This window comes from Delphinus delphis, chromosome 16 (genome assembly GCF_949987515.2).
Source record: "Delphinus delphis chromosome 16, mDelDel1.2, whole genome shotgun sequence".
Taxonomy (NCBI): Eukaryota; Metazoa; Chordata; class Mammalia; order Artiodactyla; family Delphinidae; genus Delphinus; species Delphinus delphis.
Window position 1 is genome coordinate 64,609,646 of NC_082698.1, and position 27,438 is coordinate 64,637,083.

Sequence of the window (27,438 nt, forward strand, 5' to 3'; positions counted from 1 at the left end):
ACAACATGTCAAACATTTTTTCATTCTATTTACTATCTGGAAATTCTCTGGCCCTGATCAGAGAGGGAAGGCTTTTAGTATAGTGGAAAGACTAATAGGGTCTGAATTTTGAGAGTAGTTCAACTCCACCAATTATTAACCCTGTGTTCTTGGGCAAGTCTCAACTTCTTTGGTATTAATGTATCTTCATAGATTGGTTATGAAGGCAAAATGAGATAATTTATGTGGAATGTGGTTTGTAAGCTTCAAAACACCGCATAAATGTGTTTGCTGTAGCTACCGCTGTTATTGTAACCATGTTGGGCTGAACTGCATTTTTCAACTCCAAACATAGAAACATTTCAGTTGTTTAAAGAGGTGAGAAGTACACAGGAAGAAAGACATGGGGTGGTTAGAAAGAGGAAATGGGAGATTACTGAATTCTGAAAAAGACAGGTTAGAGATAGGGATTTTAGACACAAATATATAAATTGCAAATGTATGCTAAAGATTCCAGAGACAGTCTCCTCTAGCAGGTTTTCATTTCCCCAAAGCCCCCACACCCCGGGACATGGCAGAATAAAAATTAAGCAAACAAGTAACTTAGCATCTTTTTTTTTCTTTTTCCTGTTAAAGATCCTTTGGGTTTAATTTGAAATATGACAAATACCAAAATTCTTAGTTTATTTGGCTCTTAATGTACGTAATAAGTCCTCCGATGCACAGAGCTAAGACCTCCCATGCACCTGGTTCCAAGGTGACTGCTTCTATTTATAGTTGCTCACTTTAGGTGAACTTAAAATGTTTAAGAAAGAAAGCAGTTTGCTTCAGGAAATAAAGGGCATATATTTGTGAGGCTCCCTGGAACCTTTAAAATTTCTAAAAATCATGTGTCCGTTTGAAAATGTCTGGAAAGAGAAGATATAAAATGCTTATTTACACAAATTAAAAGATATTTGAATCTTTGCAAGGACAACTTCTATGAGAAAAAATTGCAAATGACATTTTGGTTTACATAATAAATAAAATTTTGCATCAGATTTCAGATCCACACATAATAGATTTATAATTAACCCTCTATAGATTTGCTAACTGCAAAGCAAAATATCAGTGTAGAGGATTAAGGATACTCTGACAATAATACAGTGCAAGGAAATTAGAAATTGGAAAAAAGAGATTAAAATTAAACTAAAAATGACAATTTTCTGAATAGCAAATAATTTATGCAAAATATGTTACAAAATCTGGAATGCTAGATAGTTGATACAAGTACTGTGACATTTAGTTTCATTTAAATTAGTAAGAGTTTGCTCTTCCAACATTTTGTTTTTTTCCCTTCTGACAGTATATTTTCAACAAAAATTTGCTCTTAATTTTTTTAATCCATTCTCTTTGAACCTGTTCTTAAATTTGCCATGATAAACCTGCATAAAACTATACTTTTGAATTTCTTTGGAAGAAATAAAAAATTGAAAGTTTGACATTGGTTTTCACAAATTCTTTTCTTCATTGTTTTTGACTGTGTTTGATCCCTATTAGATTGACATACTCTCAACCTATTTTTGATGTCATGAATTAAAAATGACAACATAAAAAAAGCACTTCTAGTGTAACAGCAATTGAAACTTGCAGTTTTATATTTAAAAAAAAAACACAAAAGAATGTGTGAATACCATAGATAAAATAACAATATTTTCAAACAGTAACCTGTGTCAAGCAAACAACAAACAAGTTGATTATTTCAGCCTCTGAAAAGTCAGGTTTTCATAATTTGATTGAATTAACTTTATAATACAATTGGATAATCCATATATGATCTGGGGTGGTTTCAAATTACTCTGGATTATTTTTCAGATAATTTGGAGGTGAATCTCATTATGGATAGCAATATAAACAATTTAGAACATATTAAGGATGTTTACAGTCTACTTGCATGATAAAGTTCCACCATGGCTCGTATCTGTATTGAATCAGCTGTAGATGTTTTAGAGTTCTCTCCCAGGAGAAAATGGATGTAGCACACAAAGTGAAAATTTTCATATATTTCCTTTGAGATGTTGCTAAAATATAGCCTCACCATTCTAAATGGGAAATTGTCTTAAAACCAGGCACATTTTGCACTGATGGTTATTTTTAGGTAAACCACTTTGGGTTAATTAAGAGAAATTACTACTGTACAATTATTATGCTTTATTCTCCCACCTTGGCCTGAAGTAATGAGATGTAACAGAGTTTTTCTTTGTCACTGGCAGCTGCACCTTTTAAGTATATCAAACTCTGTTGCTGTGGTTACGGCCTTTGTTTCCAGTGATGTTTTGTCCATGCTTCCCCCCACCCTTAACAATGGGTTACTCAAAAGAATGAAATAATGAGTCATTCATTCAGAAATACGTTGTTAAAATATCCCTCTTTATCATTACATTTCACTGCTTAGAAACTAGGCTGTAATTCAAGGCAACAGTTAAGTCTGAGAAGTGTTAAAAAATCTTTGATTTTTTTCATTTATAAGAAAGACCTGTCTATGTAATTGAAGAACTTCTTATAAGTCTCAACAAACCCTTTTTGGTTAATGTATTATTTCTGGACCAAGTAGATAAAATTCTACACAGTAAGCATGATAAAAATCGTGCATGTTTTGCACAGCACATAATTTGAGAGTCAAGGTTTCTGGGCACAAAAGCAGTAACAAAACAGTCCCTACAAAACTGAGTAACTCTGAATAACACAAGAAATAATTTTTGTTAATTTAAAATTTTAGAAACTGAAATACATAAAGTGTGTAAAGTAAAATGTAATTAAATTATGGTACTGTACATACGAGTTGTTTCTATAATTGAAACTTTACAATATGAAAAATACATTAGCTCTGTACAGTTTTTACAGGTAGGTAGGATGAGTTTTGAGAAAAAAGATTTTTTTTTCAGGGTCATACTCTAAGTCAAAAAAATACTGCACAACTTAGCTAATTATAAAGTGTAGAGTTGAAACAATTCATGTCTTCTTTATTTCATGAATCAATCTTGGATTTTTGTTTATTTTAACAGGGGATTGTTTTCTTTTGTTTTTAGAGTCCACAATGAACAAATCCTCCTCATTTTGTCCTTGAGGTTACAAAGTTTGATGGCAACCCATGGTTACCAATTAGCTCAGTTAAGCCAGCTGCTGTTTATGGTCACTGATTCGGCCAGCTGTTGTGATTGTGCTCAGGTCCAGCTCAGTCTCTAGGTGTGTTTCCATCGTATCTTCCTGTGCATTCGTTTCAAAGGATTTATGAGAGAGAAGTTCATGATGCACCCCACAGTAACTTATCGTGGGCTGGTCGTATGCCAGAAAAGTTGACACATTCATTGATAAAGGTATCTGGGGAAAAATGACACGAGAAAAGTCAGTTATAAAAAGACAACTTTGGGGGCAAGATTTGGGGAATGTGAAGTGCTGACCTGACTACCATGGGTACATCTGTGGCTCAAGAGTCCCCCGCTATCTCACCAATGTCCTTCATTCTCATACTAGCACGCAGAATGCAACAGTTCTAAAGCCTGAGATGGAGCTGCTGAATTCTTAACTAGAACCTTCAGATAAATAGGAACCTAAGCGATTCTGAAAATGCTAAAAGTTTTGTTAGAAAAGTCAGAAGAATGCTTTTCCTCAGTGAGGTAAATTTGTAGTTTTAGAACTAAGAAAAATATTATTTGGTTACTTATGGTATTGGAATACAATTGAACAGTGGTTCTCAAACTGTATCATGCATAAAAATCACCTCCCCCTTCTTCAGCTCCAACATCCACTTCCCTGGTTTTTTCTTAATTTAGTAGGTCTGAGGTGGGACCTGTAATTTGTATTTCTTATAGTTCCCATATGATACTGGTGCTGTTAATCCACACACCACACTTTGAGAACCACTGCAGAAGAGAATTGTCTCGGCAAGTCATTCTGGCTCTTCTTACCCAGGAAGTTCTTCTTCTTTTTTTTCCCACATTTTAAAGTGTTTTTACCTATATGATCTGGATACTATAACCTAATATTACTTCAGAAAAGCTATAACATTGTAACATGGTATGAAATAAAGAGTAGGGTTATCTTCATGATGGTCTTTTTTAAAAAGCACCTTTTCTTCACTCCCATAGGTGCTCTTTTGGACAGTAGCAATGATGGTGCCTGACTGTGCTATGATTGCCGAAATAGTCCTGTACACCTGTGGCTTTGTCACAGCTTGGCCACTGTCAGTAAAGATTGTGGCTGTGTATCCCCTGTCAATACCTTCTTAATGTTTATTTTGCCATGAGCATTCTTTGAAACATTAATGTCTGTAGCTCGATCCATATATCTAAACTCTAAGGTTTAGAGAACTCCCAGGAAGAAACTCTGGCTTCTATGAAAGTCTAAAAGCAACCAAGGAAGAGGCTAGTTTGAAGGAATCAGCGATATATGTGTGGAAGGGACTCATTGCTAATTGCAGCTTAATGAAAGGAAGCAAGTTCTAAAAATAGGAAAAAGCAAGAGTGACCATTGTGAACAGAAGGGAAACATATGTGTTACAGACAAAAGGTAGTTTGAAATGTAATCAGATGTCAAAGTCTAGAGATTATTCCCATTTCTTTCAATAAGATTAAAAAAATTGTTCTAAAAAGTAGGCAGTTTTGAGGAAACTTCAGCCTTGATCTCTGTTTAATATCCTAATTACTAATTCATGTTGTTGAATTACCTTGGATAAAAACTTCCGCCATTCTTATTTGGTGGTAGATAAAATATGTTTCTCTTTGGTCACCTCAGACTAAATTCCTCTGATCTCAGCTAAGATTGGAGCCGAAAGCCCTAGATTTTATTAACTCCTTCTTTACTTTCTTAGTCCTTTTCTCCGTATATAAGAATCCTTTTTGCCTCTTTCCGTCCCTATCTTTCTACCCTTATTTAGTTTTCCTTTAGTAAAAATTAGTTGAGTTGTTATTTCCCTGTTTTCTCTTGTATTCACTTCTTTTGAGATTATAATGTCTTTTTAATGTGAACATTTCAATGTATCAAACATGTAGGGCTTAGTCTTTGGAGACAGAAATGTAATCCCCTTCATCAAATTACATTCCTGAGAACTCTTCCTATTTATGTGAATTTTTAAAAATTTGAAGCATGTTACCTGATGTGTGAATGAAAGACATCATACGCTTTAAAAAATGGTCAAGGTGATTGGAAGATCATAAAGAAAATAATACGATGCTTCCAAAGATGCTCATTTAAAATAAGGAAGAACTATTGTTACAGATGAAATAGCTCAGATAACTAAAATACAATATATTATTATGCAAAAGTAATTGTGCAGCATGAATAGATTTGAGTTATAGGAGAGAATGAAAATAGAACTGTTATTGGGTGCGTGAGTTTAACATTAGCCTCTGGGAAATCAATGTTCTGTAATGTGTTATGGGTCATATATCTGTAGGATTTTATATACTTGTTCTTATTTGTCATGGAAACTTATGGTTTATATATGCTATATCATTCCTGGCTTACTTGGAATTTACTGTGAATAATTCGTAATTTTTATGGTGATGATTTATGAAAAATAATAAACCATGATACATTTATTCTGTGTGTGTGTGTGTGTGTGTGTGTGTGTGTGTGTACACAATTTCCTGCTTGATTTAGTATCTAGAGGCTGCTGGTATCCAGAGTGCAAGTCCTAATTTGAACTATATCAGGTAGTTAGTGCTCATTATTTATTTAAAAATCCCACATATTTTCTTTATAGAGTTTCTTATTTGGGGATATGTTTTATTTTAAAACTCCTAGCCCCTTGGTTATACTTTTTTAATGTCAAGTCATATTTTTCACATTTTAATCTTTCTGAAATTGGGATGGTACTTATAATTAGTGTGGATGTTTAACATGTTTTTTCTTCCCTGCAATTGAAAGTGATTCTTAAAGTTGATGATATCTTAATATCAAGCAAATAACATACTAAGTTGTATTTGTAAGTAGAATTTAACAGCTAAACTTATCTGAATACAACATCACAGTAGATTTCTCCCAGGTTGACTTAAATGATCTTGCAAATCTGAAAGTTAGCATTAGTTATATTCACGTGTATATTCATAGGAATATACACATGTATTGACATACACATATACACAATATATAAAGACATACATAAATACACATATATAATATATATATATAATCTTGTGGCCAGTTACTTATGATTTCAAAATTATTTAAATGTGGTATGGAAAGTGCAAATTTTGGTGATATATTAGTTTTGGACAACTATTTCATATTTGTTGTATAAAATATATACATAGATGTATACTGTATCTATAGAAATATTATTTACACACACACATGCACACATAGTGGCTGGGTAGTGATGGAGAGGCTCTCCACTGGCATTAAGCAAATATCTTGAGGCTCAGATACAGTCCATGTAAATCCATTCTTGTCACCCAGTCAGTAAATATAGCAGCCCTTTCTCCTTCCTCACATAATCGTCAGTCATGTGACCTTGTGCCCTATGTTTTCTCTTCCCTTTCCAATCTGACCTGGGTATTCTCTATTCATCCTCTCTGTCTCTGTCCCTTTCTCCATTGTTACCTGATTTATATTAATGTGCAGGAGAGGCACACAGCCATGCTCTCCCCTATGGATAGAGTATTCAACAGGACAGTCCCAGTTTATGCTTATTGTCCCATTTTGGAAAATAAATCACTTTAGTCAACCTACCTGAAGATGACCCAAATATGTTTGTTTGTTTGTTTTTGTTTTTTGCGGTACGCGGGCTGCTCACTGTTGTGGCCTCTCCCGTTGCGGAGCACAGGCTCTGGATGTGCAGGCTCAGCGGCCATGGCTCATGGGCCCAGCCGCTCCGCGGCATGTGGGATCTTCCCGGACCGGGGCACGAACCCGTGTCCCCTGCATCGGCAGGCGGACTCTCAACCACTGCACCACCAGGGAAGCCCCCAAATATGTTATTTTATAATATGAAAATGAACAGCAAGGGCAGTAGGAGATATAAATCTAATAAGCCTCTGCTTCCCCAGACCTTTTGTTACAGGGCTCTATTTAAAGTGTCCATAGAGTTTTCTTGTCCTTTCTGAGAGAACAGTTTCTTTCAGTGAATTTTAACCCGATAAACTCCTATTTATAATTACTTACGGTTTCCTTTGATACTTTAGGTCAGTATTTTTCAGGTGAGTTAATTATTCTTAAGGCATAACTTATAGAGTTCCAAGAATATGAAAACTTAACTCCCCAGAAAGCAGTATCATCTAGAGTCTGAACTAAGAAATCATTATATGCTATTCTAATGATGAGAGGTAGAAGCTGACATTATTTAGGAAATTCCCCTCAGGAAAAATTTCTACTCTGCTAAACTAGTTACTGTCTTGACATCAATGATATTTGCCTAAGCAGTAATTTTCCAGTGTCTGTCTCAACATCACATATATGTACCTTTCACATACACAAATTTTGTAATGTTAGATGAATAAAAATAACTCATTATTAAGTCTTTTTTCCCATTCATTTAAAATGTTCGAGCTTGTGACTTTAAGGGGAAAGAATAACTTTTTAAAGTTTCCAATTTGTGATTAAGTAAAAATGATCATTTTAATCTTATATTCACTGCAAAATAATATGTATATTTGTACACATATATATGTGTATATATAAATATGCATGTGTATTGCTTATATTCTAATTAGTTGGTTACAGGCCATTTAAACATCTTTTCCGTAGGATAGCAAGGATTATTTTAAGTACAGTAAGTACTCTGAAGAACAGAAAATGACAGTCCACTTTTGAGAGGGAATAATAAAAAGGTTGTTTTTCCCTCTCTAGAATTGCAAAACATAGGAAATATTTGCTTGTTGAATGTTATTTCTGAGTAGAGTTTTTCTAAGTGTAAATATTTCTATTGATTATCATTGAGGAGAATGCCCATGCTGTTCCCATACATCACGGGCGAAATCTTCTATTTTTATAAGGCCAGTGTTACCTAGCGAGTGTTCTACCTCTCTAGGCTATTGAAAGGATGTTACTTTAGGGTTTTTGTAGCTAACAGCATTTTGTTTTTCAGTAATCTGCATGTAGTGAAAGAAACAGACTTGCTTCATGAAGGAATTAATTTTTTAAGATGTAGCCTTTATCACTATCAAGACATTTTGCCCCATTTTATGTTGTAATTCAGAGGCCTATTATTTTACATTTGTTTTTCATCTACTAAATTTAATGAATTTTCAGTTGAGTCTATTTCTACCTATTAATATATAAAATAAAAAACAGGCATTATAATATTTTTCCAATTAATAGTATTTCTCTAGTTTGTCTCTAAATTTGTCTCAAACTGGGCTCATTATCTCTGGATCCAAACTAAGTTCTCCCCATGGTCCTTTTTCTGTTTTGGGGAGCACCAAGTTAAGTCAGCTTTGCCAGTCCCCTTCAACACTTCCTTGTCCCTTGTTCCAAATGTCCCATTTTTTTGTCCGTTACTTTGTTGACATCAATGACATATATCTTTTGCATGCATCCACTTCTCTCATTTCTGTTTCCATTATCTTGGCTCAAAATATTATTACCTTGTTTACTTTAGTGATTGTATGACTGGCATGCCTAATCAGTAGAGTCAAAAATAAAACTAAATATTTGTAAATTCATTTCTCGAGATTAACTATATTTCTATTTAATTTAATGTAAGCAGCATGTAGAAAATAGTGAATGCTTTTTTCTTTTCGTTTTTATCATGTCTGAATCATTACTCTGTCTTTGCAAAGAAGTGGGATTTGAAATGTACTTTATTCTGGGAAATTACCTTCCTTAAAAACATTATTTCATATGTACATATAGATATATGTGAGTACACACATGTACATATCACACCACTGCTTGTAAATTTCTCAATCTATTTAAAGAAGTGTTTTAATTTTTTCAAAATGCACTTGCTAATGACTTTATTCTTGTTTATCTTGATGCCTCTACTTTCTGTTTCATTTATATAGGTTATGTAAATTTTCCAGACTAGCCTTTGGTTGTGTTAGAGTATGTGCAACTTTATGTGTATTGGGAATTGGTTAGAAACATTTGTTTCAGTGCTACCAAACATGAGTTTTGTGTACAGGCTGGTAGTTTTACTGATGGTAAAAATAGAAAGTTGTGTCTTTGGTATTACTTGAGTAATATTAAGAAACTTGATGGAAAATATCTTTTCTACTGGCTTGATTCTTGAAAGTCATGTTACTAATTAATATTTTGTTTTCTAAGTATTGAGGCAGTTGGTAAAATGTAAGTATTATATAAGAAAAATAGTGTAAGAAATTATCACACTGCAGCTTGGTTCACTGGAAGAGTGTCGAAGTTTGCCTAGATGTTACCTCTGGTCCTACCTTAATTCTTTAGGATTTCTGCAGTGATTTCTCTCCCTAGCCACCTGAGTGGCTGTGGGCACTTGTTTCATCTCTTGGTCTGCCTGGACACCTGCCTGGACACGTCTCTAACTTTCTCCTCATTATCATCACTGTCATTTATTGAGCATTTACTGTGTGCTAGGTACCATGCTACGTGCTGCACTCAGGTCATCTTATTTAAGCCTCCCAAGGCTGTTGTAAGATAAATATAATTATTCCCATTTTACAGTTGAAAAAAACTAAGACTTAGATGGTTTAAGTAATTAGTTAAAAATCATTTACCTGGTGAGTTGCAGAAGTGGTTGCCTGACTTCCTAACCAGTATGCTTTATTTCTTATTTATCACTTTATCTAACTCACACTGGCTTTGGAGCCTAGAGAGGTGAACACAGTATCATGTGTCTGATACTATTTAGACACCAATTATCAACATTGGATCTTATTTCCAGTAGGGTAAACACTATGATTTGCTAAGCTACACTTTAGCTTTCTGATACTGCTTTGCACTTTGGGTCCTCAGGAAAGAAACCTATAGTTGATCAGGCATTCACAATGTGGATGGATGGTGACAGCTCAAAATCAAAGCTCTCTTCTTCTTACTAAGCTCATATTGGCCAAATACAAAGTGTAAGGGGAAGGGTCTAATCTGGAGAACATTCTGGACTGAGATCGGAGCCTTACATATACACCCAGATAAAATACGTGTAAGATTATTTAGGGAGACCTTTAGGGATTTTAAAACTAGATGTCTGTGTTGACTTGGAAATTGGTAGAAGTTTTTCCAATTAAATGATGTTAGTTTTTCTTTTTAACAAGAAGTTTAAAAAATTAGAAACCTCAGTTAATCTGATTATTTTGTTTTATATTAAATGATATTGTTTTGATTTCTTTCTGTACATAAAAGAGTTATAAGTAGGTGCTGGAGTACAGGAGGACTGGGGAAGTGGAGAAACAAACATGAATAAGGTATAATTTCTGCTCCCTGACAAAATCATAGACTAGTGAAGGAGATACACATATAATGCAAGAAAGGAAAGGGAGGCAATGGATGGGGTGAGCTAGTAGGCAAGTTGTGTGCTTGTATAAGGATGTGTGTGTGTATATATATATATGTATATATGTAAGGGAGGGTGTGTGTGTGTATACATATATATATATGTATACACACACACTTTGCTCTGACTGGCTGATTCTACTTATTATGTCATTTATCCTTTGCAGGTGCAAAACAAACTAGCCATCTTCTTTGTTTGGAAATAGTGTTATTTTCCAGATTTATTGGCAAGAGTCACTATTGCTGAGAAGTGATTTAATGTTTACTTTTATAGACTCTCCCACAAAGATACTATATTTTACTTTGAAATTTATTTGTTTGAAAAGCAATCTATCTCTTGGAGCTCTTAAGCATTCTAATGGTTAATTAGTGTGAGTATAATAGACTGTTGGATCATCAATTTTAATTATCTTGATTCTACTAGTAATTTAGTTAAAGAAGCATCTTCAGGAAGTGCTTAATTAAGAGCCTGAATTTATGTTATGCTACCTTTACACTTATAAAACAAACTAGTTTTTTACACTTTTAAATTCTTAGATGAAATCAACACCTTAATACTAAATTTCAGTATTTTCTTAAGATCTAAGTTGCCAACTAAAGTAACAATTGCTATCTATAACAAGTATAGGGTAATAAGACAGGAACTCAATATGATTTTGAAAAATTTCAGATGTCTGTAACTTGAGAATAATGTGAAAGAAAACACTATTTGCAGGAGGATAATAATTCTTCTAGTGCCTTTTGTGTGAAAACAATTTTTTGTGAACTCCTGCAGAGTGATATCACAAAGTGAAAAAAAAATGAGTTCCATTTGAAAGTTAATAGTTCTACTTGCATTAAAGTGCAATTTAAAATATGTATCTTAAATATTTAAATGAGTTTGCCCTTTGTGAGTGTATTTTCTTCTTTACGAACAATTTGTATTTCAGTTTTGCAACAAGAAATAACTAGGGGTTGGCTATATGAATTATTTTCATAAATTCATGTGCTTGTGTCCACAAAACCAAATAGAAATATTCATTCAATAACTTACTGACTTCAACAAAGACTTGTTGAATGCTTTCGCTGGTCCTGATGCTGGGCTAGTTGCTGGAGATACACCAAGTCCTTGGCCTCAAGGCTTCTGGATGGAACATAAACCCTTCTAACATACACTTATATTAGACCATAACCTTCTTGAGTTCAAAAATCTATGACTAACCACATTTTTCTATGCCTTATGTTGTTTCATGTGGTGGTCCCTTAAACACAGTAAGAACTAAATACATATTTATTGAATGCATGAATGAATACATGAGTGAATTTAAGTAATAGACTAATGGGAACTTGGCATAGTCTAGGAAGAAATTAAAAATGTTCATCCCTGGATGACTGTGAGAACTGTATGACTGAGATAATAAAGTCTTATGATATCAGGGCCAGACCATCTTGACTCTAGGATAGAGGTAGAGGGCTACAATGAATTTTCAAAAATCCACACTAATGATGAGGCACATAGCACTGCATTATAATGTTTAGGAACTTCTTCATTTATTTTATATTAATTATTTACAAGTTTTTATTATTTTTATTTAAAATTTTAATGTTATATTTTATCATGTAAAGAATTAGTTTAAATTTGAACTATATAAAACTTTAAAAATCAATATTGAAAATAAAATAATTATTTTTAATTTGGTGATTTTACACCTATACATTTCAGAATGTTATGTCTGTGCTTTGTCCTTTAATACCTTTTGTACCTGCATTTTTCAAACTCTTTAGTGCTCCCTAGACTCATGGCCCATGATGTCCAGAAGTTTGGTGCACCTGCCAAATTAGTTCTCCCTGTAATGGACTCTGCCCTGGATCATTCTATGTTAACCTGTTTTATTTTCGGTGCCAGTGAAAAGTTATATTTATCTTTTACTGAAGGAAAGCAAAATGCCCCAAACTGTTTTCATTTACATGAAAATCTTCTGCACAGCCTGATGCCTGTTAAATTGGCACTATTGCCAGGTATAGTGATGGGACTCCAAATTGAGACTGTGGCTCAAAGGCCCCGCTAATCTTGATGCTATGTTTCCAAATCTGTTTCTTCATACAACTGTGCAATGAGGTACAGTTGCTAATCAGTTTGAAAACAGTCTCATTCTTTTTCTTTTTCCTGGAAATTGTGGTTACAGCAGTCCACTTAAGGATCTTATAATGATGATACAGCAGTTGAAATTTTTAATCTAGGTTTGTATAAATATGCGAGAATGAAAATTAAACACTACAAAGCAAACAACATATAGCGATGTTTGTATTGCTACAAGTAACTCTTGAAGTCTAGCTATTACTGGCAGTGTACTTTAATCTCATAGAGAGGCTCTATATGGGATTTCCCTCATCACTGGCATTATATTTGGTTTTTCTGTCATGATTTTTGATATCCTATTTGCTTTCCAACTGGCTTTTTCCTCCTCAACAGCTTACTGTTATTTTGGCATTCTTCATAAAACAGGCTCTGCATTTCTGACATACCTGAGAGATTGTCTTGCATTGGCAGGACTTTGATATTCCAACTTTCTTAGGGGTTCTTATTCCTGTCTAGGACCTAGAGGGCAGCACCTCAGGATTACATGAATCCTTGTAGCTGTCTTCTAATTAAATAGGCTTTCAAATGATGCAACAATTTACTGGTTAGCATTTTCTCTTCACTTTATTATTAAATCAATTCAGATTTTGGTTGAGATGTTTCCATACTAAATGAGATGGTACTATATATACATCTGCTAAGTTGCATAAAAGTCCTACACTTGAAGATTTAGTTCAAATAACACTTGTTTGATGAAAACCCCTCAGATGAATTTGATTCTGTAAGGATGAGCTTCTGCTATGAATTTCTTCAGAATTTTTATACACATAAGTATCAATGCATACTGTTTCTTCCATCCATCCATTCATCTATTATTGAGTACTCTCAGGATCCTGAGTAAACAAAACCAATTGCCTGGCTTCAAAAGTAAGCAGTTGTAAAACACTACTTTTTTCCTAGATGTATGTGTAGGATACGGTGGAAGTTGTGGGAAATACTTGCCTTTGCTGTGATGCTTTATATAGATAAGACCATGTTTAAGCTGGCCTGGCTGGTTGTATATACATATTGCCATTATTTCATTTATATTAACATTATCTAACTATCTAGACTGTAAATTTGATAGAGAATAAAAATTTCTCATGGGTTATACAAGCTATGTATTAGTAAAATTTTGAAAGTTCTTCTTAGTGGAGACACTGGCAGGGAACAAAATTGCTTCTCACAAAGTTTATGTTTGTAATGATGATATCAGATCTTCAGATAAGGATGAGCTAATATATATATCTAATTATTATTAATAAGTTATTAGTATAAGTAATTATTAATATAATATCCATCATTCTCTTGTTATTTCAAATTTTTATATGACACAAATATTAGGAACTTTAAAAAAGGTAAGTCCTGACAATATAGCTTTTATTATAATGCAGTAAAACACTTCTTCTTGACATTTAAATAAAGATCAACTTCTAAATTGTGTTAGCACATATACATTACATGAGTGGTGACTATCATTGGACTGACCGGAAGTAATGTTGGGGAAGGGGAGTATCTAGCTCTTCTCAGTGTTTTACTTATGTCGTCTCACTTAATTTTACTGTGTCCTTTTTTTTTTTTTTTTGCACAGTTATACCTAGCATTTACAAACTGTCATTTTCTAGCGTTGATTTTCTGTTACTTTACTTCATAGGATATAGTATGTCTGACTTTAGTTTCTTAGTGATAATGAACAAGTTAATGATGGTTGAATCTATGATCAGTGTTATGTGATCAGCCACATATATATGCAGATGATATTTTTTCAACCATGGCTCTGATCAGACTAATTAAAAATAAGCTACATAAAGAGAAAATGTGAGGTGTTATTTCTTAATGGTCCACTTTGTTTCATTAACAATATAATGATTTGGTTTCAGCTCAATGTTCAAAGTAGATATCAAATGCAATTAAAAAATCAAAATGTTTTAGGCCATATTTGGGTGGTAAATCTCAAGCCTGAGGTTGCATAACAGTCTTCACTATCATCAGTATACCCTACTGAGAGAATATACTTTAGCTTCTTTTTATCACAACTGGACATTCAGGGATATAGAAGGCACAGATATAATATAACATGAGGGAGTTTAAGAGTTTTTATAATTGGTTTCTTATTGTTAGGTTGTATTATTTATACTGCTAGTCAATAATCTGAATGATATAAGATCAGTGGTGAAGAAAAAGATGAATCTTTATATATAGATATATACTTCAGTTAGATTCTCTATAGCTTCTCCGTGAAAAAGTTTAGTCTTATATCATTATGAATAGTATTAACAATTCACCATTTTTCATTCTATTATTTAAGTATCTATTATCAAAGTATTGTAGTATCTATAATATGATCAAAGTATCAAGATTCAAAAAGAAGAACTAATCATAAATTTTGCAGAAATATATGATTAAGGAAATCTAACGTAAAGGTTAGGAAATCTAATCTAGGGGATCAAAATGATTTTTGTTTTCTCATGGCTACTAAGGAAGATGTCCCTTGAATGAGCTTTAGAGTAGAATTATCAATTGATTTTTAAATTAATATACTCTTAATATCTGGTTCTCTCCCTCTCCCTCAGATTTAACTTTAAAATCTATTAATAGGGTTCTGATATTATATGAGATGATGAGCATATTTTATATATAAGTATAATATGTAATATATGTAATTTATAATATGTGTAGGCATATTATGTATAAGCATACTTTATGTTTATATAAATATATATATAAATGTTTCTTCTGATTATATATATATACACACACACACACACACACACACACACACACACACACACAGTAGTCCCCCCTTATCCACAGGGGATTCTAAGACCCCCAGTGGATGCCTGAAACCATGGATGGTACTGAATCCTATATATATTGTTTTTTCCTATATGTACATACATAGATAAAGTTTAATTTATAAACCAGGCACAGTAAGAGGCTATCCGAATTGCCAGCATCACTACTCTTGTGCTTTGGGGCCGTTATTAAGTAAAATAAATGTTACTTGAACACAAGCACGGCGATACTTATAAAGCTGATGTGTTAATGGAGATGGCTGCTAAGAGACTAATGGGCGGGTAGCATATGCAGTGTGGATACACTGGACTAACATGTGATTCACATTTCTGGTGGTACTGAGCTGGAGGGCAAGTGATTTTATCACTCTACTCAGAACGGCACCCAAATTACACTTATGAATTGCTTAGTTTTAGAATTTTCCATTTAATATTTTCGGGCCATGATTGACCACAGGTAACTGAAACCACAGAAAGCGAAACCAAGGGTAGATAAAGAGGGAGTTCTTTGTGTGTGTATATAAAACGTGGTAATGGTTAGTGACTTTTTCCTAATAGGAGAATCTTTGGTATTTTCTTCCTGTTACCGTTCCTCACTTGTATTTGTGGAATTTTCACTCCATGCACAGAATTGTGCCAAACATTTGAGGGTAATTCAAGCAGCCATAGAAATGAGAATAGATTGCTTACCATCTCTGGGCTTCTGTCATCATTTAGAATATGTGAATAAAAAGTTAAGAAAATAATAGGTAAATTGTACTAGCTGTGAGTATAGACGGAAAGGGAGAGGGCTTTCCGCATATGACATTTCATGCTTGTTTATAAGGAGACACTAGAGTCCAGAGATTCCACCCACTCCCTGAGAAATTTTGTCAAAACAAGGTAACTCTTCTTTGAACTGGCATTGTCCTTGGAAAATGATGATATTCCAACCGAATTTACCAAGTCCCTCTCTCATTCTAATAGAGAACTGATTAGGTTTTCTTACCTTTTATTTTAATTCATCTCTCATATGCTTTTTTTATTTGCTTCAGTTGCTTACATTTTAATAAAATATTTATGGCTTTATAAGTAAATCAAACTCTCCAAAGAATGTAATGGGAATCATCCTAAGTGCCTTTGGGGAGAACTAAGGTATTTTGAATGGCTTATTTTTAACGATTTTATAATTTTTTATTATAGGACATTAAATTGAGACACACAGAAGTGACAGGGTAGAACAAAAGCTGTGCATTTTCTTAATAAATGTACTAAGTTCTTACTGTTGAGCTGTAATCACTATCCTAGAATCTGAATAATGCAGGTTTTCTTAGCTTCTTCTGAAGGAGAATTTAAAAATACAAATTAAGAACAGAAAAATTCTAGAAAATAAGAACATTTCACATATAATTCAAATGTAGTCAAAATTCCAAGAACATTGTTGAAATGTTGTGTTGAGGTAGACAATGAAAAGTAACACAATGGGATGAGGTCCTTCTGTCTGAGGGATGGGAATGGCAGGAAAAATAAGACTATAGTTTTAGCACTGAGATGGCATTTCCTAGATGGTAGCCCCATGAAAGAACATTGAAAAATGTATTGGGTCTGTTTGCTAACCATTTTATGATTGCTTATTTCTCACAGGGTGTTCAATGTAAAGACAGCTTTGTGGCTTATATTCATGTCATGGTATTGAGGCTACCTCTTAGACCCTTTCTTTTTACTTGAGAACATTAGCAGTATGGTTTTGAAGAAAGGAAGAATCTTTCTCTAATGTTGTAAATTATATAGTTCCTGGGGGTATTTAAAGGGATTCAGAGTTCAAGAAGTTTAATAAGGCAGAAGTCTTTATACCAGAATGCTTAGTGGTCCCCTGATCACACTTGCCCCTCTTTATTGTCAGAACACACAGGTAGTTTCTGTCAGGATGCATGACTATAGCAGAAATGCCTGCCTGACTCAGCATTCCAGTTAAATTCCTACTTACAAGCACTTAATTAATATAGGTGGTAGATGGCTCCTAGTCACCGAAATCTGGTCAGTCTCTTGACTCAATAATATTGTGGTTCGTACCGTGGACTCCCCAGGTTAGAGGGTGCTTCTACCAGTTCCAGGGCTGATGTCTGATCTGTAAGGTCTCTTTCAACATTCAAATTTGGAAATTTTCTCCTCTCTGCTGATCCTAAATTGATATTTTATATTTTAAAAAAGCATGTGTTTTGGAGAGGAAAGGCCTTTCCTGGAAATAATGTATTCCCACCTCATTCCTTCAGGGATTTCTTCTCTGGGCCAACTGAGTTATTGAGAGACTCAGTGTGTCCTTAAGAGGCCTGTGGAATAATAGAGAATTGGGAGGAAAGAAAATGATTCTCAACTTCATGGTGCAGTAAATGCATTTCTAGAGACTGGGGCCTTGAGTGTAACCATTTTCAAAATCTGCTTGGGGATTTAGGGTTTTAAACTTATGCCACGAATGATATTGATTAAGCATTTTCTGCCTCACCCATTAGCACTCCCTTCTGCCCAGTCCTGTAATGAAATCACTCTTTGTGCCGTGGAAATCACCGAGGCAATAAATCCAACACTTACGACTTCAATGCATTATTGAGAAGAGAGCACAGATGCACTGTGGGGAGCAAGCAGTTGTTCACACCAGCTAATATCTTTGATAATTAATAACTGTAACAGGGGAAATGCACAGCAAATGGAGTAACTGATCTAATTTTTAACTAAAATATAGCATGAAAAGTCTCTGGTTTGTAATTAAAAAAAATTCTCTCTATAGCACTGAAGAAAACCTTTTGATTCTTGAGTGCTGACTGCAATCTCAATGACATTGTAATGGGTAAAGGATTAACATACTCCATGTCATTTGCAGTCACTTTGGGTCTAGCTTAAACTTCTACCCAAGGTGGTATAAATATTCTATTTATTGAATACCAACTAGGTATCAGGAACTGTGCTAGGCACTGGTAATTCAAAGATAATTGAAGCATTGTTTCTGTTTCCAAGGAGCTTCCAGTCTCTAAGAGGCCTCCACGTATATAAACATAAAAATGAGTAAGCTCAGCCTTTAAAAGGGTTATTTACTGGCTTCAGAGAAGGGCATAATCAGCTCTGCTAGGCTGAGATCAGGAAAAGCCATAGAGAGAAGACTTCTGAGCTGAGCCTTGAAGAGAGAATAGGAACTCTTTTAAGAGAAAAGCAGAAAGACCATTCCAGGCAGAGGCACAGAGGCATGAGACACAACATGGTGGTCCATGGGACTGGAAGGACTCAAAATTGCAGTACCAAATGACACATCTGGAGGAGCAACAATAGGTATACATGCAGGTTATGAGAATACAGTGAAATGGTTGGTGAGAGTTGATGAGGGCCTGAGGTCAGGAAGCAGGTTCTCCTAATACGGATAGGAAAAAAGGGTCAATCTCCATCACTTACTAGGTGGGTAACCTTGGGCAAGTTAATGAACCTTTCTGAGCCACAATATTGGTGTTTGTTAAATGGATATAATAATCCCTACCTTATAGTTTTGTTGTTAGCCCTGGAGATAATACATGTGTGTTCCCTGGAATAGTAAGTTCTCAGTAAGTAAAATGGATGATTATAATATTATTCCTGATTGACTGAAACACTCCATCATGTCCTCTGTTCTTTTTCTACATAGTTCACTGCTTGTCACTCGCATATCACTGTTCAATATGTAGCTGAAATGAGCTTAGAGAATTAAGCTTTTTTTAAATGCTTCTGCCAAGTCATTTTTTCAATAATTATTACCCTTGCCACATTAATCTATATTTGAGATGCAATCAAATTGAAGTGCTCAAAAATTTATAACTTCTGTCTATCAGAACACAAAGGAGAGAGAAACATTTGGACATTATTAGAATTGTTGGCTTATTAGTGGAAATGTCATAATTAACTAAGTAAAAAGGACTGGGAATTCTAATTCTAGTGGGATATACCGATTTACTGTTTAGCTTTAGGCACATCACTTCACCTTTTTGGTGCATATCTGTAAAATGAGATAGATGATGCCTGCTGATTAAATACCAATGAGTAGCCTTAAGCATAAGAATGATAAATAATAAAATAATAACTTTCCCCTCTGAGGATAAAAAAAAATTGTGTCAGCAGATCTATTCTTACGTTAGGACTTAATAAAACACTGTAAGTGGGAATTGAAAACGTAGTCCAGATTTTTTTTATTAACATCGGTTTCATCATATGTATTCCTGACTTCCACAATTTTGTTCCATACTTCAATAGTTTTGTTTTAAATTATAAAAAACAAAATCTCTGTGAAAGGTAGAGATTAATCTGCTGATGCTTTCCTTTCCACCCCCTTGTAGAATCTCTAAGTGGAAAAATATAGTTTCAAAGCCTAATACAGCAGAAAATGTCTCCAACCTTTTGTCTCCAGCAAAACAATCCACCAGTGTATGTAACAGGATGCTCTTTGTTGTCTGGAGAGAGGGGACACTTTATAAAGAAATGCAAGCATTTGAGGTTGTCACTCATCCTGGTTTCCTCTTGGAATTTCTTCCCTGCCTCTCTGGATCTTGCTGGTTAAATTCTACCTACTGTATGAAGACTTTGGAAAAAACAAAACCCCAAAGCTTCTGTAACCATTCTTTTTTTTTTTTTTTCCAGCCCTTCTATTAAATTTTATTTGTTTTTCCTATTATTTTGGCAATTGTATTTTTTTTACGTCTTTATTGTAGTATAATTGCTTTACAATGGTGTGCTAGTTTCTGCTTCATAACAAAGTGAATCAGTCACACACACACATATATTCCCATATCCCTCCCCCCTCGCGTCTCCCTCCCTCCCACCCTCCCTATCCCACCATTCTTTTCTGAACTGTTGCAATTTTTACTCCTCCCCTGGTACTTGATACATGCTGCTGTGTGTTAGCGACTATCCTATTATGAGTTACGTCTTATCTTCCATTATATCACAGACACTTGAGAGCAACTACTTTGCTTTCTCTGTGGCCTCGCCTGGTCCTGAGGAGAAATTTGTAGATTTATTGGCTTCTTCAGGACTTCTCAAACGTAGATATACAAGTTTTATCTGAGATTGCACTTCTCCTAGATCTTAGATTTAGACCCTGTTGTATCACTGTGTCCTTCTGCATCTGTGGCAGAAAGAAGGCAGTAAGCTGGGCCATGAACACTGGTATTTGTGTTTATGATGGTTTCTTCAATGCCTAGGATTCTTACCCTTGTTCTATAAAGCTTATACAAGTGCTCATAAGTCAACCTCGCATATATCCCAACACAAAAGTTTTGGCCAACAGAGCATGAGGGAGACCAAACTGGGACTGCAGATCTTGTCTCTAAAACTTATAAATATGGATTATTCCTTGTCCTCTTGAATAGTATGAGTTATTGGTGACATTAAATTCATGGTGTAAGTTCTAGCTGAAGAGGATTAAGAGTGTCTTAGAAATTGTATCCCAATTTCAGAAAAATCTTAATGGGAGCCAGATTATACCAGTGTTCTAAGTCACATAATCAAATAAAGTGCTCTACTGCATCGTGTTGGCAATTTTTGCCTCTCTCTGCTTTTGCACTCTCATAATTCTATTTGGCTTGATGGCTTCACCCTGAATCTTAAGGATGTGATGTTAAGAAGACATCAGAAAAAAATTATAAACCACAATAATTGCTTTGACTCTGTTTTCCTAAATAATTTAAGGGGAGTAACATTTTGTTGGTATCTCCCTCAGTCACTTCCCTGCTGACCATTTCCTTCTTCACCTTCTTAGAGACACAAATGAATACATACAAGGTTTATGGCAATCATGCTTTAGGGCTTTCTACATTGTATATTGGCCGGTTTGTAGGCACTGTAGCTATGGAATCTTGGAAATACACATGAATCTTGCCAGGATTTGGAGTTTCACTGGAGGAAGGTCACTCTTCATGCCCATTTTAGGGTGTTAGCTGATCTAAGTGAAAAGTCTAAAAACGTGTGTGTGTGTGTGTGTGTGTGTGTGTGTGTGTTTAATATGGGGCTTTCAGGATACTCTTGTACGTGGTTGTTACCCCAAGGGAAAGCCCTTAAACTGACCTAAGTTCGCATAACTTGGATAGACTCGGTCAGACTGTGATTGTGGTCTATGACCTAGTATGCGTACTACCAGCCCACAATTATCCAAGCTAACAGGTAAGCCTGAAATGGAACTTTCACTTCTGTTCTCTTTTTCCTCCCTCCCTTCATTCCTTCCTTTTCTTCTTCTCTATTGATTTATTCCTTCATTCATTCAATAAATGATCATTGAACATGTATTACGTACCAGCTACAGTTTTAGGTGTTAGTGGGATGAGTAAATAAATAGAAACATTATAGTAAGGGGACACACATTAAACAAATAGTCACACAAATATATTGTTACAAATTTTGATGTTGGTCATGGAGGAAAACTATAGGGAAGTAGTCTTTCAGGGAGGAACATCATGGAAGGTCTCCCTAAGAAAGTTTTATATGAGCTGAGTGAAGGCAGGAGGAAGCATGCTTCAGGCCGACGTAACACTGTGCAAGGTATCAGGGGCAGGCACAGGAAGGGGAGTCCAGAGTGGCTGGACTAGAAATTACAGGATGAGACTGAGGTGGTGCTGGTGGTGGTGGGAAGAAGGCCCATTTGAGATGGGTCCAAGAGGCCATTAGGGACACATCATTAGTTGCTTGTAGGCCATCTTATGATACTTTGAGGGATTTTTAAATGGCTTGTTTGTTATCATAAAGCAGTTGAAGGCCAATGAAGAGTTTTAAGCGGGAAAGTGGCATGAACTGATTTGTATTTACAAAAAGACAATTCTGAAGAAGAAAGAGAGCTAAAGTGGAGAGTAAATACCTGCAAAGCTGGTAGGAGGCTACTGAAGGAACCATTAGAGAGGTGAGAAGGCATTGTGGATGGGACTGGCGGCCAGTAGGTAGAGGAGTTGCGTCCAGTTTCTAGAGCATTTCTGTAGAGGGACAGGATTTGGTGACGGGATTCGGAATGGGAGCGAGTGAGAACGTCTCAAGAATATTTAAGTTTCTGGATGCACAAGTGTCCTGATGTGTGCAAGGTATCCTGTGAACAGGATACAGTGCAAGGGTGATGGGTTCACAGTTGCTTTGGCCGTGAGACTTAATAAAGCTGTGGAGGTTCTGACATAACTTAATGGAGATGTTGGGGAGGGGTTTTGTTCAGTTCTGGAGCTCAGAAGAGAGGTCTAGGCTGCAGTCATTAGCGTGGCAATCAGTGGCTATATTAACTGATTTTGTTAATTTCAATACGGTGTTTTTCCAAAGGTAAATGAGGCATTCCTTTTTAAACATTTTTCTAGTTTATGTTGTAGCATTATTATGTTTCCTTAACCAAAATTTACAAGTCCACTTTCCTATACTATGTTTGGATACCTGGAATTTCACTCCATCTATATTATCGATGTTATTATTATTACTACTACTACTATTATTATCACCATGCTGTACATTACACCCAATTATGAAACATGCTGTTTATATTTAACTTTTGAAGAAATACTCTTGGATTTTGAAAATCAGGCTTTATGTCCTCAAATGAATCTGACTGACTTTAGAAGAATAAGGGCTTTCCATCCTGGTGGAGTCCTGGAAATGAGTTTTTGGAGATAGGGCTATGTGTTGGTCTTCATACATGTGGCTCCGTAATTGTGAATTGTGATGCAAGTGTACTTTTCTCAGCTCCCCTGCACTAACCAGCAAAGTGACCTTGAGCAAGTCACCAGCAGCTCAACATGACCTCCAAGATTCATTTTGGCCTTAAGAGTCTATGAAAAATTAGCATTAATCCTAAGAAAATGGGATAAGGGTGGAGAAAGCACTTATTTTAAATACTGGAGAAGTTTTAGATCCCTGGAGGAATTAAATCTTCTGAAATTATTCAAGATATAGTAAATGGGAGGTTATAAGTTTTTTCCCCCTATCTTTCTACACATACGGAAAGGCAGTTAAATTGCTGCTAAAAATGTGAAGTGCAGGTGAGCAGCATTTCCAGAGGCAGTAAGTAGTGTTGCATTTTACTGGTAAATTTTATCATTCTTTAAAAAAAATGAGAGAGAGGTTTATATAAAAGCGGGGAAAAAGGAAATTGCATGTGCAGATGAAAAATACCATCTGTGCTTCTGGATCCGTTCCATGCTCCACACCTTCGGTGAAAGAAACTGTTGATTGAAAGCTCAGATTTTGCTGGCTAGTTGTAAAAGCTTCCTGTGTTGCAAATCAAGCATTTTAAAAATAGATGGCTTTGAATTTGGGAGTTAATTTTTGGCCCCATTTGCTCAGGCCTCCTAACTCAGGAAGTATGCTTTTAGTAAACCCACAATTCAATTCATATTCAACTCAATTAATAGTAATGAGCACTTACAAGGTGCCAGCAACGTCTCAGTTTCTCTGTTTTAACTCAAATTTCCCAGTATTTGTAATAGCTCCCTTTGCCTCCTAGTGGCAGTTTGAGCCTGTCTAATTTCCTGGACTGGAGAGCTTCATCTGTATCTTACTCAGAGAAAATATTAAACATTGGCGAAACTGCAAGTGTGCAGTCCCATAAAGTTAGAGAAATTTGTGTTAAATGTCTTCACCTACACCTTTCTGGTCTCTTTCCCATCTTAATAATGGCAGATGTCAAACCTGTGCCCAGGCTCAAGTCAATTCTCCTCTCATTTACCCCTTACCATGAATTTAAGTAAAAATGGCACTCTCTCAGGGTTACTTTATTTCCCTAATCTCATCTCTAATTGTGGACTGAAATACTCGTTCCTGTTAATATAGTTTTAAATTTTAGGCCATTACTGTTCCTACTTACAGGTAAAAGGGGGCTTTGGCACTTGGTTTTTCTTCAAATTTAAGATTTTTGGCCATTGTATTTCGCTTTAAACTTGCTCAGTTGAGAACACTGTAAATGGTGTTTATATAGAGAAATTATTAGAAGCAACCCGAAACAGCCAAATTTATATCCCTCTTCTCTAAACCAGAGTAACTGCAATGAATCTTTGAATTATTCAGGCAACAACAGCTCTGGGAAAACAAACATATTATTAGAAGCTCAAAGTAGCCACTTCAGGTGCCAAATGCATCCCTAAGTACTTAAAGAGAGGAGATCAATTACACAGATATTTTCTTAATAGGTAAGAGGGAGGTGGAAAGCTGCATATTTTTAGAATTAAATCTACCTTAAAATACTAACCATTTTAGTGGTTAGTGGGTAGCTTGATTCTTAAATGTGAAATATAGATAGAGATATCTGTATATTGAAATCCTCTTCATCTCCCTTCCCTAAAACCTTAATAATATTAAAATATGTATTTTGTGCTTCTATATACATGTCTTTAGCTACTATAGGAGAGAACTTACTATACATATTTGTCTTTCAATAATTGAATTGTCTGTGTTTTTAGAAGGTCATTCTCACTAGCTAACTTTTTATGGTAAAGTTTTAGTGTTTACTTGGCATTATTTTGATAATTCAGTAGATTGAGTATAGCTGTGTAATAAATATCTGTATCTGAACCAAGAAACTCTCTACCATTAACTATGTTCTTTAAAAAATTTATTTTATATTGGAGTACAGTTGATTAATAATGTGTTAGTTTCAGGTGTACAGCAGAGTGATTCAGTTATACATATACATGTATCTATTCTTTTTATCGTTAACTACATTGTCTACATTGGGCAGAATTCTCCGAGTTAACTCATCTATAAAATGTGATTGAATTGTGAGAATAAATGGAGGTAGTCTGTGAAAAAAGACTTTGAAAAGAATAAAATGTGTTTTGGGTTATTTTAGCATTTTTCATGAGCTTTTGTTCATTTGGAAGCTTTCATCCCATTCTTCCTACCTCCATTTGTATAATTTTTTCTCTCTGTCTTTGATTATGTTATTTTTTGCTCTTATTCATGTGATTTTAAAAAGAGCTCATCAGATAACTTCTTTTGTAACTATATTAATCTTTATGTGATTCTCATTTTTTCTTCATTGAGCTTAATGACAGCATCTAGTATATTTGTTCATATTTGCATATTAAGAGAGATACTGACAAACTGGAGTGTTTCCTGAAGATAATGACCAGGATGGCAAAGGATTTAAGTAGGAAAAATAAGTTTAGAATTTGTTGCTATTTAGTGTGGAGAGAAAAAGATTTAAAGGAGACAGTTCTTCAAATAGAGGAAGAAATATGTGAGGATAAAATATTTCTATGTTGTTCCAGATTTCAAAATTAAGACAAAGAGTGGAAAATGAAGGAGAGTCAATTTTTTCTCAGAATAAGGAGTTTTGAAAACCAACTAGAGCTATTAAAATGTAATTGCTTTTTCATTTCCAGGTAGGTTATGGCAGGCCAATTTTTCTTTCGCAGTACCTAGAACAACCCAAATAAATTAGCTATACTTCCTAGAGGTGAAGCAACAAGGATTAAATGAACTAAAATTAAAATTAAATGAACTAAAATTTCAGGGAGGAAAATCATTCTAAGCTGCTGTCAACTTTTTTTTTCCCTGAGGACATTTACTGATTCTGAGTGTGGTCTAAGGACTGGAGTAGACCCAGGCAGAAGGTATCTTTTGGGAGTAAGAAAAGCCAGAGAAACTTTTAGTGATTGTACAAGGCTGGGATGACAAGTTGGAAACTTGAGGGATCTAAAACACATATCAGCTTTCTCTGCAGGGTTTGCTGTGTTCTGAGGCCACATAAGAAGCAGGGGTGCTAGGCTAAAAGATTCTAAAAGACAGAATGAAAGCTTCAGTGGACTTTTGGTATTTAGGAAACAAACAAATAAATGGACTTGGTGGGAGGGAGTTGCTAAACTCAAACACAGGGCTGAACTCTTCTTTGAAGACACTTGCCAAATTTTTTAGCTGTTTTTTTGGACCTGAGAAAATAAGCTGAAAGCTTATGAAAAAGTACTTCTTGTGTTCTTTCAGGGTTGAGAAGACAAAGATCTACTAGTTTCTCAATCAAAGTCCAGGGAGTTTCATGGCTTAGAAATGGAAATAAACGAGGGACAGATCTCATATATCCTACTAAAACTTCATCCAAGCCCCAACCCAGCTGAATCCCAGATTAGTTTGAGATTATCCACCTCTCATCTACCTAAAAATAGGAAGGGGAAAACTGCTCTGGTAGAAGAGAACATCATTTGGAGATTCTGAGGTTCCTCTAAACATAATTTCTGTCATATAATAAAAGAGTAATTAGACATACAAACAGGTGAAGCTACATGACCAATAATCAAAAGAAAAAAATAGACATTTGCAGCAAACAAGTAGATGATTCAGATATTACAGATAATTGGCAAGGACCTCAAGGACCTCTGATTAATTAATATGTTTAGGAAAATAAAAATAAAGGTGGACCAAAGAAACATTTGGTAGAATGAATAGGAAATTTTATCAGAGAATTGGGATACATACAAAATAATCAAACAGCTATTCTTGAATTGACATAAACTATCTGAAATTAAGAATTTGATGGAGAAGTATAATATGCTGAACACAGACTACAAGATAAGTGAACTGGAAAGCTCCCAAAATAAAATAATAGAAAAAGAAAGAAAAGGAAAAATCAGATAATGTGTGAAAGACATTTGGGAAAAATCAGATAATGTGTAAAAGACAATTGGGATATGCTCAACAATTTTAACGTAAGTAAAACTGAAGTCCCCAAAGCAGAGGAGAGAACAGTTGGAGGAGATACATTATTTGAAAAGTTAAGGCCAAGAATTTCCCCAAATTTAAGAAAGTCACCGCCCACAGATTCATGAAGCTTATCAAAACCCAAGCAATGTAAATAAAATAAAAACATTCAGAGGTACATAATGGTAAAACTGCTGAAAACCAAAGACAAAAAGATCGTACCAACAGTCAAAAAAAAGGACTCATTACCTCAAAGAGCAAAATAAGTTTGAGAACTAAGGGAAGCTAGAAGATAAACAGAATGTAGAATGTTGAGAGCAAAGAACTGCCAAGTTACAATTTTATAAATAATAAAAGTGAGCCCTTCAAAAATAAAGATGTTTTCTGACCAAAAAACTCACCCAAAGCACAAAAACAAAATAAATATTGAGGGAATGAATTACTATCATGCCTGTGCTAAAAGAAATTCCTATAAGTGGA

The 27,438-nt window shown here is 34.8% G+C and overlaps 2 protein-coding genes across 2 annotated transcripts in view; one reads left to right on the forward strand and one right to left on the reverse strand.

Annotated features, from left to right (window-relative positions):
• The window catches only part of CTNNA3 (catenin alpha 3), a 1,614,209-nt gene that overhangs the window by 530,954 nt on the left and 1,055,817 nt on the right, over nucleotides 1-27,438 (forward strand). The gene's annotated exons all lie outside the window — the stretch shown is intronic.
• The window catches only part of LRRTM3 (leucine rich repeat transmembrane neuronal 3), a 181,595-nt gene continuing 154,450 nt past the window's right edge, over nucleotides 294-27,438 (reverse strand). Inside the window, exon 3 of the mRNA XM_060034927.1 lies at nucleotides 294-3,339. Coding sequence (XP_059890910.1) covers nucleotides 3,130-3,339 — 210 coding nt within the window. The 3' untranslated portion in view covers nucleotides 294-3,129. The remainder of the gene's footprint in view (nucleotides 3,340-27,438) is intronic.